The sequence below is a fragment of the Emys orbicularis genome, chromosome 2, assembly GCF_028017835.1.
Source record: "Emys orbicularis isolate rEmyOrb1 chromosome 2, rEmyOrb1.hap1, whole genome shotgun sequence".
NCBI lineage: Eukaryota > Metazoa > Chordata > Testudines > Emydidae > Emys > Emys orbicularis.
Window position 1 is genome coordinate 269911343 of NC_088684.1, and position 21630 is coordinate 269932972.

The following is a 21630-nucleotide window of genomic DNA, read 5'->3' on the forward strand; positions in this document are numbered from 1 at the left end:
CTTCAGGGAGGGTGCTGTTGAAGTAAACATGACTTCAGGGGAGTTACTCCAGATTTATACATGTGCAAATGAGAGCAGAATTTGACTCAAAATGGTTAAGAATTTCTCTTCCATAATATATAAAGAACTCTGGAAGAGCAATTGCCTAACTTTAGTGACTTCAGATACTGATCAGCTTGTTGATCACTGCAGTTCTGTGCAGCCACCAATGATTTCCCTACCACCACCACCCCCCCCAGTTTTGTGAACTAGTTACATGCCAATTTAGTGACTGTTTGGAAATTTGAATTGAAATTGAAACATTATTACACACTTTAAAAGCATATACTGTGTATGATAAAATACGTGTATCTGAAAAAGTATAATAGATTTGAAAAGTATGAACATAGACTAGCTTCCTTATACAGCTGTTGTTTTTTATGACAATGTCAGTGCATTCATTTCGGTGATGTTGGCCAACCTAATAATTTCAAATGATGATTTGTAAGCAAAGTCTAAATGAGCTCTCCCTGACAGCTAGTGATGAGCTGGGGCTGGGGGGAAAGGCTTCAGGACCAGATTGTATTTACATTCACATCTAATCTACTGAGGTATCCAGCAAACAGAGCTGTGTTGCCCAAGTGATAGATTTTGGCTGGGGTTGGGTTACAAATCACTTGAATGCGGGGGGAGACGGGGGGAATGAAATGTTGTTGTTCTTATTGTATGAGTAAAGGGCAGTAGAACTGTACTTAGCCTGTGCTGATTGAGGGCATCAAGAGAGAGGGTGGGGACCTGTCCCTCTCCACTGTTAAAGACAGAGCTGATTAGGCTCCATAGATAGTCTTTTGTTCTGTTAAGTGACCACTGCAGCTGAAATCACTGATAATCGGGTCTAAGTGCTTAGTCCTGCTGTGGGGACAGTGTTTCTGTGGAAGAGACAGCCCAGACTGCACTAGCAACGAGGTTACCCCACTGAGAGCTCAGCTGAAATCACTGAGAGCTGGGTGGAACCTCAAGAGACCAACTTGCAGAGGTCACAGTGGCAGGTGGCAGCAGAAGGTGACTGTGCAGGGCCATTGGCAACAAAGAGGTGGAGTGAATGGTGGCACAACAAACAGCAGTGGTCAGAGCGAACAGCGAGCAGCTGGAGGAACGAGCGAGGTGCCTTCTTGCCCCCGACCTGGGAGGTGTACTCACGTGAAAGCACCTCTGAACTCTGAGTCTCCACTGACCAAGGACAACACCGGTGAGTGGGGTGCGGTGGAGGGAAAAGTGAGGGGCACGTTAAATAAACATATGTTTGATGGACTATATTTTAGTGACTTTGCTCCAGAATGCTAGATTTGTGACTGGGAATGGAAACTTATATAAATATGTTTCCTAGTAGGCCAAGATTTTTAAAATGCATTATTTGCCAAGGTTGTTATCTCACATCGTTGCTATCTTAAGAGGTCATTATGTTGGGGACTTTCTGTACTAAACATTTTTATTATTATAATTAATTTTTACATAAGAATGGTCATACTGGGTCAGACCAATGGTCCATATAGCTCAGTATCCTGTCTTCCGCCAGTGGTCAAGGCCTGGTGCTTCAGAGGGAAATGAACAGAACAGGTAATCATCAAGTGATCCATCCCCTGTTGCCCATTCCCAGCTTCTGGCGAACAGGCTAGGGAAACTCAGAGCATGGTGTTGCATCCCTCCCCATCCTGGCTAATAGCCACTGATGGACCTATTCTCCAGGAATTTATCTAGTTCTTTTTTTAATCCTGTTATAGTTTTGGTCTTCACAGCATCCTCTGGCAAAGAGTTCCATGGGTTGACTTTATGTTGTGTGAAGAAGTACTTCCTTTTGTTTTTTTAAAACCTGCTGCCTATTAATTTCATTGGGTGACTGCTAGTTCTTGTGTTATGTGAAGGATTAAATAACATTTCCTTATTCACTTTTTTCACACCAGTCAAGATTTTATACACCTCTATCATATCCCTCCTTAGTCGTCTCTTTTCTAAGCTGAAAATTCCCAGTCATTTTAATTTCTCCTCCTGTTTCATACCCCTAATCATTTTAGTTGCCCATCTCTGTACCTTTTCCAATTCCAATGTATTTTTTGGGGGGATGGGGTGACGAGATCAGCACACAGTATTCAAGGTGTGCACGTACCATGGATTTATATAGAGGCAATATGATATTTTCTGTCATATTATCTATCCCTTTCTTAATGATTCCCAACATTCTGTTTGCTTTTTTGACTGCCGCTGCACATTGAGTGGATGTTTTCAGAGAACTATCCACAATGACTCCAAGATCTCTTTCTTGAGTGGTAACAGCTAATTCAGACTCCATCATTTTGTATGTATAATTGAGATTGTTTTCCAATGTGCATTACTTTGCATTTATCAACATTGAATTTCATCTGCCATTTTGTTGCCCAGTCACCCAGTTTTGTGAGATCCCTTTGTAACTCTTCACAGTCTGCCTGGGACTTAACTATCTTGAATAGTTTTGTATCATCTGCAAATTTTGTCACCTCACTGTTCACCCATTTTTCCAGATCATTTATGAATATGTTGAACAGTAATGGTCCCAGTACCGACCCCTCAGGGATACCACTATTTATCTCTCTCCATTCTGAAAACTGATAATTTATTCCTACCCTTTGTTTCCCATCTTTTAACCAGTTACTGATCCATGAGAGGACTTCCCTCTTGTCCCATGATGGCTTACTTTTCAAAAGTCAATTTAAATTAAATACATTTTTTAAAAAAAAATTATATTTTTTTAGAAATCTAGACCTGTTATGTGTTTTGGTGTAACTTGCATTATCCTTATGTTAAATTTGCATTATCATAACAAAACATTTACTTTATTCATATCTTTTTTATATGTTGCAGGTCAAAGTGAAAATGAAAAGACAAAAAACAATACAACAATTTTTCCACTCAAAGGCCTCCAAAACTAACCAAGGTGAAGAAGACATCAAGAACCAAGAATATATCAACATGTCATCTGAAGGTTCAAGTGGTATCTCTACATCTGACCAGCCTGAAGCATAAATACAGCTACCTACTGAAGAAACAGTGTCTCCAAAACCTAAAGGCAGTTCCCAATGTTTGTCGGTCAAAGTGTTCCCATTTATTAAAGTTACAAAAGATGGCTACTGGTGCACCTCTTGCAAAAAAGCTTACGAAGAAGGAAAGCTTCCCAATGCTATCATCGGTAAAAGTGGAGGAGCTTGGTTTGTCAAACCGATCAGCAAAGCCAATGCTGACAAACTACGTGAAAAGGCTGCAAAACACCAGGCCGCTGGAGTGCATCAACATGCAGAAAGCCTTATAAGCCCACTTTCAAAGCCAATTTTAGAAGTACTTAATGAGGCTGTTAAGAATACTGGAGACACAACACAGTTCATGCGAACAAACATGGCTGTGGCATCCTACTTTCTATTTAAGCAAGAGATACCACACACTACAAACTGGAGGCCAATGTTAAGTGCATTGTCACTTGTTCATCCTAAAGTTGAACACTGGTTCCGAACAAGACCAGCAAATGCTCACTATCTTTCTGCAAGAAACTCAACTGACTGGCTAGAAGCATGCGGTGCAACAGTGAAAGACTCAACAGTTGAAAAAGTGAAGAACTCTCTCACCACATTCAAAAAATTTGCATACATTGCTGATGAATGCACCAATGCAAATGGACATCAAGTATTAAGTCATTGTGTACGTTATCTTGATGTCAGGGGTAGGCCAGTAGATGCATTTCTAGATGTTCAAGTTATAGAAGACACATCGGCTGCATCTGTGACGACCCACATCTTAGAAGAGTTAAATGCTTGTCAATTGGACCCCAAACAGATGGCTGCTTGTGCATTTGATGGAGCTGCAAACTTCTCTGGAAGACATGGTGGAGTACAAGGTTTGCTCAGAGAAAAGTGTAACCCTAATCTCTCCTATACACACTGCAGAGGCCATCTACTACAACTAGCACTAGTACGAGCTGCAGAATCTTCAAAAGACATTTAAAAAGCTATAAATGTCATGTCTTCGTTATATTCTTTTTTCAGCAAGAGTCCAAAAAGACTGAATATCTTGGAAAATATAGAAGATACACTGACAAATTAGTCCAACCTGCGAAAACCTGCTGGCTTTCTCATGAGCGATCCTTGGCTGTTGTCTTAAAATTACTCCAGCTGTTATTACTGGCTTTGGAAAGTATCTACCAAGATGGGATGGATCTAAGTAGTGAGGCTGGTGGATTACTTTTGCTACTACATTCAGAGAAGACTATTGCCATTCTCTCTCTCATAAGTCTACTGTTGAAACCACTTGGGTCATTAAACAATGCCATCCAGGCATCTGCTACAACAGTAGTAGATCTTTGTCCAGCAACAGAAGCTATATTTGGATCAATCAGAGAGCTATCCATTGAAAAAGTACTGGAAGAAGCAAAGACTTCAGTCCAGAAGTTGACTAATTAAGGCATTTAACTCATGTTTTAAAGCCTCTCCCAGAGGGCGCGCCGAGAAACCGCTGCCACGGCCTAGCCCGCTCCCAGGGATCCGGGGTTTCCCTCTGTTCCCGGCGTGCCTGGGAGGCGGACGTGACTGGGGCCACCGACGTTTGCGCACCCCCTCCGGTCGCCATCCCGGCCGCACACCTGTTGAGTGGAGTGAGGCACTACCAGCAATGGGGCTGCCATGTGATCAGGACAGAATAGAGAATTTGAACACAGAGTGGAATATCATATGACGGATGAATGAAGATTTGATGTCAACTTCTTTTTTATCATCACTAGTGGCTCGACCCGATCTTTGTGTTCTGTTTCCTGGGATGAAAGAAGTAGGAATTCATCTCTTGCTACTCCCAGTCACAACAGCTACAGTTGAGCATTCTTTTTCATCATTGAATAGAATTTTGTGTTCTGAAAGAAGTCGCCTTCTGCCTGATCATGTGAATGAACTAATGAGCATATCAATTGAAGGAATGGAAGTATCGGACACACGAGAAGCCACCAAAGATGAACGCATTGCATTCAAGAAGTTAATTAACAGAGTTGTGCAAAATTATAACAAGAAACCAAGAAGGATGTAGATGTAGTGCTTCATAGAAGGCTTGAGTAGCCAACTTTAATTTGTGTGATGATTTTAAAACATGAGTTAAATCTAATAAAATGGTCATGAAACATTTTCCAGTTTTTACTATGGTGCCATACAGCCCACCTTCACCCTCACAGTCTCACCCCTCATCGGCCCTGACACCCCCCCCATAAATTCAAACACTCCCCCCCCCCCATTTCAATTCCTGGGGAAACCACTGGCAGCCTCACTGCTTGCTAGTAATCTGCCTACATACCCATTTTGTAGCTGCTGCTGAGTGGGTGGCAGGCAAGGCAGGGGGAGACCACCTTTGAGTCAGAGAGAAAATTTAGGAAATCTTTGTGTGTTGCAATTGGAGGGAGGGAAAGTGGCTTTAAGATACTGCTTTGGAAACTTCTCGAGGCTAGATACTGGAAATAAAAAGGTCCCTGTAATAGCAGAGCTTGGTAGGAATAACAAAATCTCATTTAAGAAATATCATTTCTTCAGCTCTTGACTGAAGACAAGTTCGGCCTCTATAATCTTTGGTAGCAAAGTGCAGATATTTCTCATTTCCAGAATATTATTGCAGTGCTGGGTCAGGAACTCTGTCTTCGTTGTCTTAATTAGAGCTTTACTTATGCATGCCTTTTAGATTTTGTCAGTCTCTGGCTAACGTAGCTTTTAACCTCCTTTCAATGTCAGATCTTACTGAACCATTTAACTTTGCATCAATTTTTCCACCATTACAGCCTTCATTTCAGCTAACTGCGTTTAGTTAATTTGATGCCATTTATTTGTACAATGCCATTTATAGTCAAAGTATTTTAAGTTTTTTTTCTAAAACTACTGTACTTGTCTCAAGATTCAATTGAAAGTGTCTCAGAATTTAAGGAGTCCAATTTTATCTAATTTCCTTGTCATTCTCATTAGGCAAAGGGGCTGCAGAAGTGGAAAGGGGGAATTCATCTCTAGCACATTTAATTAGACTACACGTATGAAAAAGAGAACACTAAAACTAAAGATGTGCGGTCATGAAATGCCCTCCCCTCTCTGGTACTCATCTGTGTATCTATTACCCTGCTATGCTGAAGCCTGAGTTGGGAGGCACTTCTGGGAAAGGGCTTCCTAAGGACCAGCCAATCAGTTCCTTGAGATGTTATTTCTGGAAGAACCAAGTATGAAGAGGGAAATAGCATCTGAGGTGGATGGGTGTTTGAAGAAGCCTTGGAAGTTACAATTATATCTTATATATTGCTCCTTTGGTAGATGTATACCCATCATTATTAACAAGAATGCATAAGGATCCATTCATTATTATATTGGTTGTTAAATAGCAGTAACAGGGTGAGTGACTGGATGGAAGGGTACTGCTGTAGACATTTGAAGTCTTAGTGCCCCATAGGGGAGTTATCAACCAGGGGAATTGGGAGTGATGATTGTCTTGATTTCCTGCCAAAAAGGCACACTGCTCTGAGTGTGCTACTGCCTCCCAAGGAGACCATGAGACCATGACTGAAAAGACATATTTTAGAATGTAGATACAGCAACGTCTCATGCTCTGGAAGATGCTCTGGCACTACACCAGGGGTCGGCAATCTTTCAGAAGTGGTGTGCCGAGTCTTCATTTATTCACTCTAATTTAAGGTTTTGCGTGCCAGTAATACATTTTAACATTTTTAGAAGGTCTCTTTCTATAAGTCTATAATATATAGCTAAACTATTGTTGTATGTAAAGTAAATAAGGTTTTTAAAATATTTAAGAAGCTTCATTTAAAATTAAATTAAATGCAGAGCCCCCCCGGACCAGTGGCCAGGACCCAGGCAGTGTGAGTGCCACTGAAAATCAGCTTGCGTGCCGCCTTTGGCACGTGTGCCATAGGTTGCCTACCCCTGCACTACACAAATGACCCCTTCCCCTAAAAGCTGACTCCATCATGAACTCATGATTACCTGTATGATCTTGAATAGGCCCAGTTTTGCTAGTCAGCACTGACCACTTTAAATCCACTTGGCTGTCGTGTTCCCAGTGGCACAAAGTCTTGTGAGATCCCCAGCCAAATCCACAGTTGAAACCATATGCTGGCAACTCTGCAGGAACAGAGGAAGGTGGGGCAAGAAAAAGGATACAATTTATCAATATAACTTAGATATTTTATTTAAACAACAACAACAACAAATTACCTTGATTAGTCTATGGAAATAACCACATCTACTTGAAATTCTGAGAAGCCCTTACAGATCAGGATTGCTAGGAAATAGCTAAAATAGCCCATTATTTCCAATAACTTATGTAGCTTTTTTCTCCTGGTTTTATGGGCCAGACTGTGGCAAGGAACCTCACTCATTTACAAGAGCCAGCCACAATGTGGCTAGGGAGCGAAGCCACTGCTCCATGCGGTAGTGGTATTCACCTCAACAAAAGGACTGGGATGAGTGAACAGCAAGCAGATTTGGCTCTGTGAAGCGTGGAGGATCGGGTGGTGGACCTCCTGCTTCAGAATTCCACCTGGGAATCCAGCTGCAGCATGGCTCTTCCATACACTCCAACACAGGGCTTTTTAGGCTACGTCTACATTAGAAGCTAGGGGTGTGATTCCTCTGCTCTCCTCATTGAACTAGCATGAGTATAAATAGCAGTGTAGACATGGTAGCACTGGTAGTGGCAGCAGAGGCATGGCTGAGCCATGGTGAGTACAATCTGCTGTACTCAGCATGGCTCAGCTGTGCCTCCACTGCCGCTCCCATGGCAGCTACACTGCTATTTATACTCGTTCTAGCTCAATGTAGACACCAGCAGGGGACTCACATCCCTAGCTCGTAGTGTAGTAATAGCCTTAGATACAGCTAAGCCCTATGTGTGGTAATGCCAATGGCTTTACATTAAAATGCAAGAACAATTTCTTTCAACAGCATATACATGATAACTGACAATTCTCTGCCCACCCACATTTCCACTCACAACAATATATGTGATATAAATGTGCTTGAGGGTCACAAGGAAAAATTGTGCCAAAGCCACAAAATGAGAGTCTCTTAATTAGTGATGGGTGAACCACATGGAGATTTGGTTTAGATAATCCATCAAAAATTCAGAGGATTATCTATGCTTCTGAGGCGGGCTACAAACTGGTCTGAAAACCTCATAAGAAGAGGTTTTTAGGACTTCTGGTCCCAGGCAGAACCAGGAAGTGCAGAGAGGCTTGGAAATGGAAGAATAAAATAAAGCTAGTCAAATATTTTTGAATATATAAATGTTTGGGTCCACTCTGATTTTATGTGACCTGATTAACTCATCTGCTCTTTGAGACATTATCAGATAACTTTTGTTGTAATATTGTGGCTCAAACAAGAAGCTGTTCCAATTTTTGCTAATTGTTCATACCATAACATTTTGATCTGTGGAATAGCACACAATAAAATTTGGTTGTGAAAAACAACAGCAAGTCAGAAACACTAATGAAAGGATTTGGGACAAACACGGCTATAATAATAATGCAAACAACTCTGTAGGAAAGGCCTGCTGGCAATTACAGTACATAGATTTAGTAACAAACAGTTTCAGCATCTTTCAGGCAAGTTGGCCCACAAGATGGCAGCATTGAAATGGACAAATCAAAAATGAAAAGAAACAAATGTGGCCCATTGCCCACAAGTTCCGTGTAAAACAAGAGAAGTCTGGTATTATGGGGTTTATTATGGTCAGGATGAGATCATATCTTGTTTTCAGCTTCTCTTCAACTCTGCCCAAAGGTTTAATACAAAGCAGTTTTCAATGGAACTTGGAATTTGAATGGATAGATTTTACAAAAGATAGGGTGGAATTCTTTGCATTTCTGGTTTCCAAAAACTGTTTCAAAATCTGTTACACTGTGTCCCCTTTGGAAGAGGGTCTCATCTGAAGCAATGAAAACTCACAGTGGAATAACCCCCCACTCACAACAAAGTGACTGCTCAAAGGGCCAAATCCTGAAGTCGTTATTCAGTTGTCAGTCAGTCCTTATTCAGGAAAAACTTCTATTAATTTCAATTAGAGTTTTGTGTGGGTAAGAACTAAGAACAGAGGGCCTCATGCTCCCATCAATATCAACTCGGGGACATGAGCTGTGCTCCTTTTCATTCTTATCTCTAACTCACAAGGAAAGCCAATGCAAATGCAATGCAGTACCTGCAGTATTACAGAGCTTCCCCTGCTTATTGTGAACCACCCTGTAGGGGAGGTACAGAAGGCAATTTCTGTTGGGGGAACCCTTGGAACCATAGCTCCTGAAGGATCCATGAAGTAATAATGGAGCTGGGTTGTAGAAGAGAGGCAAGGAGCAACTGGGTGGATTCCCTATTCCAGGGGATTCCCCCAGGCTCTTTTTGGACCAAAGGGATCCAAAGCTTGAAGGAGCAGAATTCCCAGTTTCTCCACAGAGCAGGGGGAGCATCTGGCCTGGAGGAAAGAACATGTAAGAAATGCCTTCCCACATAGGTTACTCTCACAGACAGTGGGGCCCTGAGTAACGATTAAAGGGATTAGGGCCTAAAAGGGGAAACTCCAAAGTCAAGGGAAGTTTTTGAAGGAAGAGAGTCATGTTGTAATGATGTGAAAGTTTTTAAGTTAGCAAAAAATATCCTTTCACAGCTAAAGATGATGAGAAAGACAACTGTATCACATGGTGGTGACATCACATCCATGAAATAGGACTTTAAAAAAGTAGAAGAAAAATGTTAAACGACATTTATTTGATTGAACCCCAAAGGTAGCATCATGCAAAGCTTGTGACATCCCTCACAACATACAAACTACTACACAGGAAAATTGTGATATACGCAGCACATCGGTCTGAAGCTATCACACAGTACAAAGAGACTGAAAAGACTGGGACTGTTTACTTTAGAAAGGAGATGAGTAACAGGGAACATGACAAAAGTATTGAACACATTGAATGGTCTAGAGAAAATTAATTAATTAAAAAAAAGAGTTCTGGAAGAGCTACAAAACCTCCTGCTTCAGGGTTTAAGTCAATCTCTAACTAGTAGGGATTCAGATGAGACCTTCATGGAGGGTACATTATCTAACATCTGCCTATTGTGGAGTTTCTTGCAACTTCCTCTGAAATATCTGGTGTTGGCCATTGTCAGAGACAGAATACTAGACTAGATGGACCCGGTCTGAACCAGTATGGCAATTTCTATGTATCTGAGCTTTGGTGTGGTAGAGACCATGACTGGGGGTGAAAATGGGCTTCTTTTACCCAAATAGTACCACTGATTTCAATGGGCTACCTCTGGCTCACCTAACCTACAGGAGTAGTTCCATTGAAATTAATGAGACTCTTTTTGTGAGTTAGGCAATCAGGGTTTGGGCCAGTATATGCTTGCAGTTATTTGAAGTATTCCTTGCTCTGTCTCTATTGTTTTCTCAAAAATTGGCCTGGTGCTAACGCATATTTCAGAAAAGCAGAACAGCAGTGCAAGGGAAAGGCAAGACATTTCAGTGTGTTTAGAAAACAACTTAATGGGGAAGTGCCAGAATGGGCAGTAAAGAGATTAGGAGTTAAAAGGGCCCATAAAATGAGAAATGGACATTTTAGCTATAGACATTTGGCTGAGGAGCACCAAGTGTAGAGCTGCTCTAAATCACACTGTCCAAGGTCCCGGAGGGTGATACAATAACTAGAGGTCAGCTACAGCCATTCCCCCAGGTACCCTATGTTGGCAGCTGTGAGAAAGGAAATGTAGACATTGTGACACTGGCTCTATGCCACTAGAAGATCCCCCTGAACTACAGTGATCCTCTCATGACTAGTTAAGCAATCGCTAGTTTTGCTTTGTATCAAACGCATGGAGTAAACTGGCCATAGCGCAAATACATATCAGGTTGTATGTACTAGAAGCAATTGGTTATGTGTGGCAAAATCCCCACTCTTTAAAAATGTAGGTTTACGTGGTATGGAATTAAACCAATTTATCCACTCAGAAAGTAGCCAACGGCTGTACTTCTAGGCTACATCTTGCTCACAGCTGTAATCATCAATGCTGCATATGAACAAGCTAGTCATTTGAAAATCCAGCTGGGTGAGTGTCTTTCAAGTCCATTTATCTTTCTTGGGACACAGTCTGACATATTTCTACTGTTGCACCAACTGGAGGCAAGAAGGAGCAGAGGGGCATTCAGGACATGAAGAAAACTCTTCAGAGATGCTGTGAATCAGGGGTATCTGAACATTAAAATGGAAATTTATCAAAATAATTGGACCACGTCAATGCTGACATACTGGATCTGATTCTCATTTACAGTATTCTCATATACCACTCTGGCAGTGTAAAGCAGTCTTAAACTGGGAGTAAATTATATTTTCACACACTTTAAGGTCCTTTTTCACTACTATAGTGGTGTAAAGTTGCCCTAGTGTAAAGAGAATCAGACACACTCTACCTTAAAAATGTTTCTTGTCATAGCTCTTGACCCCTCATTTTCCCTGATGTATCTTTTGTAAACTAGTTATTACAGTTGCATGAAACAAAACATTTGATTTATTAACTTTCCTGATTTACACAGGGCTGTGCACACCGACTGAGCACATACAATGCAAATGCACAACCTGGTTTATGTGTAAATAGGCAAGAGTAGAGCATGCCACTTCGTTCTTTAAATCGGTTCCTTGCCACTGCAAGAGAGGTGTTTAAAAAGAACTGGGCTGACAAGGCACAGGAATGACACCTGTCAGGTGGTCTCCTTGGCAGGCAGGACTTTTAATGCTACATTAGATGTCTGGGTGACTCGACACTTTTACAGTTTTGCAAGCAGTTTAGATCCTTTCCTAAGAAAATTCAAACCTTTAAGCATTTTTGATACCATTCTTCTTTCCAACTTCTTTAGGACTCTCAGCCCCACTGACATCAATGGCAAAAGTCTCATTGATTTAAATAGAATCAGGACTGAATCCGAGGGCTCAGTCGTCTGCTGTACTGAATTTACACTTGGTGCAGCTGAGGAGAGGGGGTGGAGAAAGGTGGCTCTAAGTCACTCCCCCAATCCTGGGTCAGTGGGGGCTAAAGAGGTCCCTGGAATAACTTAGACCAACTTCAAAGCTAGTTTAAATTACACTGCTTGCAACCAGTAGCTGCAGAGGCTGGGGATCTGGATAGGGATCTTGCATTCTGCCCAACCCCATCCCTCCCAAACTTACTTGCCCCCTTTATGCCATTCCATGTCTAAAGCGAACCCTTATGACAACAGGACCGGGTGGTGGAGAGCCACTTACACTGCCTTCACATCACTAGAGATTGCCCCAATGTTAGGGAATATGCTCAGCTGCCCCTTTATGCAGCTTTTAAGGATGTCTTGCAGTGAGGCAGTGCAAAGATTCTAGAACTTTTGTTTTAATTTATAAAAATTTTTTTCAGGTACCATCACTATTGTATCTGGCTGCCCAGGGCCGGCTTTAGGACCTGCGGGGCCCGATTCGAATACCCGGCGGCGGTCTGGGTCTTCGGCGGCACTTCGGCGGCGGGGGGTCTGCTCCGCGTCTTCTGCGGCACTGAAGGACCCCCCCACCGCCGAAATGCCGCCGAAGACCCAGAGCGGATCGCCGCTGGGTGAGTAAAAAAAATTAAAAATTTAAAAAGGCTCCTAAGGCACGGGGCCCTCTTAGTGCGAGGCCCGATTCCGGGGAATCGGTGGAATGGGCCTAAAGCCGGCCCTGTGGCTGCCCATCTGCCTGTGAGCCTTTGTTATGTGCTGCCACATGGAGAATTGGAGTTTGGGATCGGAGCTTATGTGCCTAGTAGTGCCTAGTGACACAAGTGACTCTGACTGAACAATGCAGGGAAATAACATTGGCAAGCTCCGGAGGGCGCTTCAGAGCAATGTCTTTAGCTGGAAAAATGCTGGCTCATCACAGGGCAAGAGAAGGCGGTGCTGGTGGGGGAGGGGAGCAGTAAAGAAAGACAATGATGAAATCCTGAAAGACTCTCCCCTGCCCTTGCCAAAAGTAGTCAGTCATATTACGGAACAGTCCACCGAAGCCAACAAGACTCAGCATAACTTGCAAGTGGAGCCGTGTGCAGAGTGGAAATTCCATTTCATGGAGGATTTTGAGATTTCCAAATTTGTTTTCATTCCCATATGGAACAAAATCCAAAAATTTCAAAATTCTCAGTGAAAGCAAATTAAAAAACAATCACTTTGGTTCGGTCAGAACGTTTTGTTACAATATATAATACACAATAAGAAGGTTAGAAAGAAAAAATCATTTTGAAAGGAAAAATCAAAATGTTTCATTCTGAAAATGTCCTACTGGGATGTTTTAGACCCCCTCCTCCCCTTTTTACTCCAAAACAAAATGTTGACAGCATTGACATGATGTCACAAAGTGTTTTGATTTCGACAGAACAGTGTTTTCCGATGGATAACTGCTTCGTCAAACTTTTTCTGACCAGCTCTACCTGCAAGCTGGTTGTTCCCTCTAATTGAGGTGGTACAGGAACAGGCAGGCAGAGCTGTCTGTCGAGATCCCATCTTGACTCGAAAGCAGGACATTGCTCAGAATAATACATGCCAACTAAACACACGCCTAGGACAAGGGCAACAAATTCTAAGGTGGGGGAAAGTTTTCACCTGTACAGCATGGGAACTCAGAAGTTAAGAACAAAAACAACCTCTAAACTAAGTCAATTTTGCTTCTTAATCAGGTCACCAGTGTCCTTAAGGAAGCATTCTAATTATTAACACAATTCTTTGTGCTTGAAGCAAAGCCTGATGGTGTCCTATTGTGGAGGAAACACTGATACACAGTTACACACCCTGTTAATAAATTACTTGGGAAACTGTGCCTGGCTGTGCTTTACTAAAGGAAATGGGAGTAACTAAACATTGACCTCCTCACCAGCCCACAATTATTAATGCAGAGCATTTAAAATTGCTGCTCATACTTTTAGGAGGTTTTTTTTTTTTTTTTTTTAAATTGTACAGGATATTAAAAATGGCCAGAACTCAAATGCTGTGAAGCCTGGGCTGTGAAGTAGGGGGAAGTAGCAAATGAAGGATTGTAAAAGCTGTTAGCTATTGTATTGATTAAGGAAAGATGACTTGCTGCCAGTGACAGCTCCTTTCCTCTTAGTGCAAGTTTATGGTAGCAGTTTATATAACCCCATTTTGAAAGTACTTGCTAGAAAATAATATTGTAAACTTGCCAACTCTGTGGTGGAGAAAACTGGCAAATTTTGTTTGTCTTGGTTTTGCAGAATTGTGAGGGATGTCAATAGTGAATCTGCCATTGTGTCTGTTTGTTTTTTCATCTGGAGCTTGCAAACACAGTGTCACACATATGCTGCATTTAAACAGAGTTTGTGGTGTGATTAAGTTAGTTTAGTTTATAACTAGTATTGTCCCCATTAGGCATTTGCAGAAGGAAATCTTGCTGTCTACTGCATATACATGTGGATGAAAGGAGTTAAATATTTACTGTACAAAGCTCAGAGACCAGATGCTTCTTTACTTCAGAGACTTTTAGGTAACAGAAAGCCAGGAAGTGCTGCAATTCATTATTTTTGTCTTTGGCATGAGATTTTGGGTAAGGAATTTACTATATTTTTAATGAGAAAATTTCTTTTTTATACCTGGCTGTACTGTACTGTCTATTACTGTCGGCCTTTCTGTAGTCAGCACTGTAGTACCACCTGAAAAATAAATTATACATGATATCACACGTGAAACAGGACAGTAAGACACAGCAATCATTAGGAAGTTTCTAAATATACATGTAAAATATTACTGAGATGTTTGTCTGGCTAAGCACATACATATGTGAATGTGCATGCATAAATCTCATACAGAGAGAGAGAGAGAGAGAGAGAGAGATCTGGTTTCCTTTATCAACACGATGAGAATAATAGAAAATAATAACAAACAGCACTTATAAGAAACCATTGACAAACACTAACTAATTAATGCTCACAACATTCACTGTGATTGTCCTCGTTTTATAAATGGTGAAAATCAGGCAGAGAAGTGAAGTAACTTACAGCAAGTCACTGGCAGAGCAGGGCACTAGAATTCAGGACTTCCTAAAACCCACCTCTCCACTCACTCATCCATACTATGCTGCCTCCCAAATCAGGGATAGAAAAGATCTACATTAGGGAACCTAGTCCATCCCCAGCCACTGCAGGATCCTTCCCCAGCATTGTCTTACAGCTAAGTTGTGAGAAGAGTTCACATCAAAACTCCACAAGGCTCAGCTGGATTTGGGCTAGAATCTGACACAGACTTTGTGCCTGTGGAAGGGAAGAGATGGATGAAGAGCTTCTCTTATATCCCTACATGGACAGCCTGGATCTTGTGTTCAGGCACACATGATAGAGTGGAGAAACTATCCCACGTGTTTTCTTCTTGGAGCAGGTAGGCAAGGAATGGGTGGAGCCTGGATTCCACCCTGCACTCAGTAATTTACTGCTGATGTCATCATATCAATAAAGGAAACAAAAAGTAAAGGAAGAGGAACGCTTGTTCATGAAGCAATAGGCTGCTGATTATCAGCCAAATCTCCTTTCCCTCACCAGCAAGTTTTACGTGTAATAGAGATGAGGCCTAGGATGAGTTTTAATGAAATTGAATGCCCAAGCTATATTGGTTTTCTGTCTGAGCGAGTGATATAATAGAGAGTCTGATGATTATGCAGGAAGACACACAAATAATTTTGCTATATTCGGGGCCAAAGTGTACCAGGGAAGAATCTGGTCTAGAGTGTAATGACAGTTATATTGTCAGACAAGGTTATTTTGATACTCACATTTGTGTATATACTATCAAGCATGTGAATCTGACAAAGTTATACACCTGAGAATGTAAGCATTTCACATGCTAATTGAAAACTAGCAAAAGAAGAGAAGAAGCTGAAAAATCACCTCTTCACCTGTCCAGTATCCATAGTGGGGCACACAATTTACACAGCATAAAATGTTCCTTTTATACATTTTGAAAAAGCGCTCAAATAATTAAATTAGTGTCATTACATGTTTGTGTTATGTATACTATCTCCATAAAATACCATGTGTCTGAACAGGGCCTAGCACAATGGGCGAGCTTTATATAAAAAGGCAGTGTAGTGCAGTGGAAATAGAGCACTGGACAGAGAGCCAGGAGACCTGGTTCTGTTCCCTCCCCAAGTGGCCCGGCACTTAGGGAAGACTGAAGGCTGCATCACTGTGTTGGATGGTTCAGACTGCTCCCTGTGGTGTATCGTAGAGTTGGCCAGTGTGGATACTTGGGGCCATGGCCTATATCCTCCTGCCCCCAGAGGCATACGGGGGTGCAGTTCCTTTCTCCCTGGAGAGCAGGGACTGTGAATGTGAGTGAACAGGGAAGCTCTTTGTGTGCTCCTTCCTTCTTCTCCCCACCCCTAAGACTGGGCACCTGAGCCACTCACCATCTGCTCCTAAACTTGAGCCTTGCAACTAGGGGCCCCAGTCGAATATCATCACAGAAGGCCCCAGATTTCTTTGAATTAGCTCTGGAGATATATGCATGCAAGAAATCCAAAGGTTTACTGATGCTGAAAGCTTTCTGAACTATTTAGCAGTCAGATGGTATTTCCTTATTTCAGATTCACTGCTTTGGCTATTTTCAAAAGAATAAAAATCAGCTGGGATACTGTGATTTGAAAAGCAGAGACTGTGACTGTGCAGTCTCTGCACTTCTGCTCAGAAGATCTGTATTTTTTAACTATGAATAAAACCCTCTGTTTGCAACTTGTGTTTACAGGAAATACAGTGAAGGCTCAGAAGGAGATGGATGCTGAAAGTGCAGGTTTTTCGCATCTGCTCTTGACTGCTTCCAATGCCGCCCCTCTCCCCCCCTCCCCCCAACTATCTAAGGTTATCCAAAGTGCTCTCAGACAGAGTGCCAAATTTAAGCCATATTTTATATAATGGATATAGGAAGCAATACAGATTTTGTAGGCTAACCATGGAAGGGAGTGATAGTGCAATAACTTAATAAGCCCTGTTGGTGTAGGTGTAGGTGTATATTTCTGCTAACCGAGGGCCCTTTCCAATAGACCAGAAACATAATCCTCTGAGATACGTACGCCCCAGAAATATACCCAAGCTGACTATGCAGCCCCAATGTATGCAGGGGGAAGGCGGCTCTATGTACAAGAACAAAAAAGAAACATAAACACTCTGGTCTGTGGCTATATGAGCCCACCGCAAAGCACTGCTTTGGATTCTTTGTCTTCCTATCTCTATGCTGGTGGGGGCATCCCGAAGAAGTTAGCAGTCACCCCCTATATGGCTGTGTTGGAGGGATGGTGGAGAAGAGCTAGATCATGTGTGAATGTGTGTGTTTGTTTACTCAATGGCTTCCTGGGAAAGGGCAATGGCTGAGCGGGGAATCCTGCCCCAGATGGCAAGCTCCCCTTGGTATCAGAATAAAATTTCTCCTAAAGGTCTGTGCAGGATTTTTTTCCTAAGGGAAAGTGAAATAGGGCATTTGATTAGATGCAATTCTTGGTCCAAAAATGCCCTATCTGCCTGCTAGTCACTATTGTTTGCCTCAAAAATTACACAGTGGAGAAAACAATCAAAAGTATTGTCACATATAAAATGCAGATGCCTATGTTGTGACAGTGCAGACAATACAAACTGCATACCAATGTCCATTCATCATGAGTGATTCAATCAAGACAGACATTTAGCTGGTAATTGGTGATCAACATGAACTAAAATGAGGCTGCAATGGAATGAGGATGGTTTCTGCACCTGTCAGTTGGTAGTCATCACCTGTTCCGCTGTGACAGTTTGCCTGGTCATCATCACACTCATCCACAGGATTGCCCTCTGTAGTGGTAGGGACCGATGTAGGTGCTGAAACAAAATCCCAGGGTTACTCAATTAAAATGTAATCTGGAGACTTGTCATAGTCTCAGCTGCACGATTTTGATGAACAAAGTATACTGTGCTTCATGTGCTACAGTAGGTGAAAAGAATCACCTTGCATTTCCTTGCTAGGATCTGTTCACTGCCCCCCTCCCCTGCACCCTTTAACCTCCCATTAAGAGTGTTTGATCTGAAATGCAGGAAGGGAATGGGGGATACATAGTATCATCCTTCTATTATTTACAATTTGATGAGTGATATGCTCCTACTAATGAAGGGTGAAATCCGGCAGAGTAGAGGTCAGGGCAAGTGGGAGGGGAAGAGAGGAGGTGCTGTATTTGGTACAAGAGCCATCCTTTTGCTGCAGAGCAGGGTGCCTGTGGGTGCACCTGTGAAAGGGAATGCTCTGAAAAGGAGCGGCATGACTGGTGCATACTCACTTGCTACATACCACATACGTCACTAGTGGCCTACCTCTGGGCCATACCATGTCCCTTGGGGCAGTGGAATGCGGGCCTGTGCAGAAGCCTGTGTTAAGGGGAAGAATGAGGCAGAGGGAGCCCTTTTTTCTACAGAGCAGGGTATTTACTTCACATTCAGGAGAGGGACTCCACTGCCCAACGGGCCCATGCACCACAGCCACAGGCATGCATGATCTCTCATTAGGGAGGCAGGCCCAGGACTCGGCTAGCCAGCCCATACACATCAGTCAGCAGCATGCACTAGCCTGGGGGACATCGTTGCATTAGCCTGGGGGACAACCACTAGCTCTTTTTCTGAGCAGCAGCTAAATGTGTCCCACCATGAGTTTCCAGCAGGCCTCTCCGGCAGGATCCTGCCCTGGCTTGATCATAGGATTTATCTCCAGGATCCCTTGTTCCCATTTAGCTCCAGCACCAGCCAGGACAAAATTTGATGTTTAGGATTATGCTGATCTGAATTTAGTCCTCCTTTCCTTGAAATATTAATTAAGCAAATATTAATCCTTGAAATTTTTAAACCAGTATTAATCCACCCACTCTTCTGATTACTGTTTTAAGCATCATCCTGGAATTTGTATAACTAAAATATTAAAAATGGTGGGCAACACATAACTGCTCCCTTCAGAGCCTGTGTGGGAGAGGAACTGTCCGAGTATAGGCAGGGTAACAGTGACAGGAAAGCATGATTATCGATGCTCTTGCTATTGCTTAATTTGCAGGTCTGAGGGTTATTTTTTTAAAGATATTCATAAATACGAGACATTAATGATGTCAGTAGCTCCTGCTGGTCACATGATTTGCAGGGCCGGCTCTGGCTTTTTGGCCGCCCCAAGCAAAAAAAAAAATAACTGCGGCGCGGCCGGAGCGCGGGTGCAGGGGGACCGGCTGGGGGGGGGGGGGGGGGAGGGAGCGGGTGGGAGAGAGAGAGAGAAGGGGGCGGCGAGGGCTCCGCTCCGGTCGGCGGGGAGGGAAGGAAGAGGACTGCCCTGCAGGGTGCTCTGGTTCTCCGCGCCGCCGCCCCCTACAGGGTGGCCGGAGCGGAACAAGAACAACAACAAAAAAAGCGGCCGTGCCACCCTAGGATTGGGCAGAATGCCGCCTCCAACAATCTGCCGCCCCAAGCACCAGCTTACTCAGCTGGTGCCTGGAGCCGGCCCTGATGATTTGCTTATGGCTGGTGATGATATTCTGATAGCCACTGCCTATCCAATAAAGGTCTGACCTTTTGTTATTATGATTAAGAGCTGTGATTCGTGAAAGGTGCCAGAAAACGTAGCTAAAACCCAATGTCCACCGAACAAACAGCGATAACAACTGGGAAATCACAAAACCCAGACACCAGACACACAGTTTAAACATAAGATTTAGATTTTATATCAGGAGTGTGTAGCTATGCCAGGTGCGGTTAGCTGGCTCAATGTAATCAGCACAGGGAGCTTGATTCAAGCTTTTATCTACTCTGGAATATTACTATGTTCAGTAACAACTGGTCACTGTACTCAAAGCCCCTGCAGTAATGTGTGTCTCTCTTGGACTCCTTCCTCCTCTGCATTAGCCCACAGAGCTGGCCAGCCATGCCAGGTGCAGGTTATGCAGTCCCTTTGTATGCCAGAAACTCCAGGATGGATTGAGGTTCCTCTAGCACAGGGGTAGGCAACCTATGGCACGCGTGCCGAAGGCGGCACGCGAGCTGATTTTCAGTGGTACTCACGCTGCCTGGGTCCTGGCCACCAGTCTGGGGGTCTCTGCATTTTAATTTAATTTTAAATGAAGCTTCTTAAACATTTTAAAAACCTTATTTACTTTACATACTACTATAGTTTAGTTATATATTATAGACTTATAGAAAGAGACCTTCTAAAAACGTTAAAATGTATTACTGGCACGCAAAACCTTAAATTAGAGTGAATAAATGAAGACTCGGCATACCACTTCTGAAAGGTTGCCGACCCCTGCTCTAGCAGCTCCATTCTGGATGAGACATGGTGGATCCACAGGGCCCGTGTGCAGGCCTGTGCCTTAAAGGCACACTGTAGCTCTAGTTACATACAAGAACTAGTCTCTACATAACTGAAGTACACAGTTAGGGTTGCCAAATCTGACTGAAGATATTCCGGGAGATTTTCCCCCCTAACATGACGTAATGTCATTTTCTTAAAATATCCTATTAAAATCTCCCGGATTGCTTTCAATAGTCACCAGGAGATCAGTGCCGATGCCGGGAGACTGCAGGCCAGTCCTGGAGGGTTGGCAACCCTATAGACAGTTCATCTATTCCCTAAGTCAGATATGTCTCTCTATGAATCCCTTCACTGGCTTCCTCTAGCCTTCTGAATCAAGTTCAAGCTTCTTATCTTGACCTTGAGGACCTGGTATAATCCCACTTTTGCCTGCATTTCAGCTCTTATTTCATCCTAACCTCTCTGAATGCCCTGCTTGCATGCAAACCTTCCTGCTAATCATTCTCATTGGATCCTTCTCCCGCTCATATTGTTGTGACTTCTTCTGTGTCTCCTTTCCTATTACCATTTATATCCCTTCTTTGGCTAGTCAATTCTGCTGGTCAGGACAGGATAGTGTGGTGGAGCCATGGACCCACTTCTTCACCACTTTTGGAGTGGCTAGTAATTCTAATGGCACTCACCCTTGTGTTCAGGTGAGCATAAAGACTGTGATTGTGCCCTTGAATCAATGAATACATAGAAGGGAGAGTCTTTATGCCCTCCCACTTTCCTTCTGAGTAGAGTACTATGTAGTCTGGTGTGTCTGATTTAGGGTTTGATTCTGTTCCTATGAACATCATTAGCAAAACTGCCATTGAGTTCAATGGGAGAATGATTGCACACATAGACAGCAAGGGCCTTTTGGGCAAGTATTGCATCTTCTCTCTTTGATCAAAAGCAAGGGCGATGACCTGCAGGAACTGAGAACTCCCATAGGAATTGAGAATGGCCCCAGAAACAGAACTCCCTCCAACTTCATCACTTTGCAGGCCAAGTGTGAATCACACTTCTTCAACCTGGCTTTCACAAATAACAGCATATAGCTCATCAGCTTTAACAACCACACCTCCCACACATTCCCCTGGGGAATGGAATAGAGAAGGAACCACATGTCATATACTTGTTGCTTTAATTTATCTTTGGAAGGTGCTCAGATACCACTGTAATAGGACTAGTATAAGAACCTCAATAGACTTGAATAGTGGTGCTTCATAAATA

The 21630-nt window shown here is 42.8% G+C and overlaps 1 protein-coding gene across 2 annotated transcripts in view; it reads right to left on the reverse strand.

Moving 5' to 3' along the window:
• Positions 1 to 21630, reverse strand: part of NRP1 (neuropilin 1) — a 142677-nt gene that overhangs the window by 11151 nt on the left and 109896 nt on the right. The window contains exons 12-14 of one of the 2 annotated variants that reach the window (XM_065398538.1): positions 17832 to 17915; positions 14670 to 14729; positions 7011 to 7148 (exon numbers count right to left, since the gene is read on the reverse strand). In XM_065398538.1, coding sequence (XP_065254610.1) covers positions 7011 to 7148; positions 14670 to 14729; positions 17832 to 17915 — 282 coding nt within the window. Of the gene's footprint in view, positions 1 to 7010; positions 7149 to 14669; positions 14730 to 17810; positions 17916 to 21630 lie in introns of both variants that reach the window. The other variant, XM_065398537.1, reaches the window with a different exon arrangement.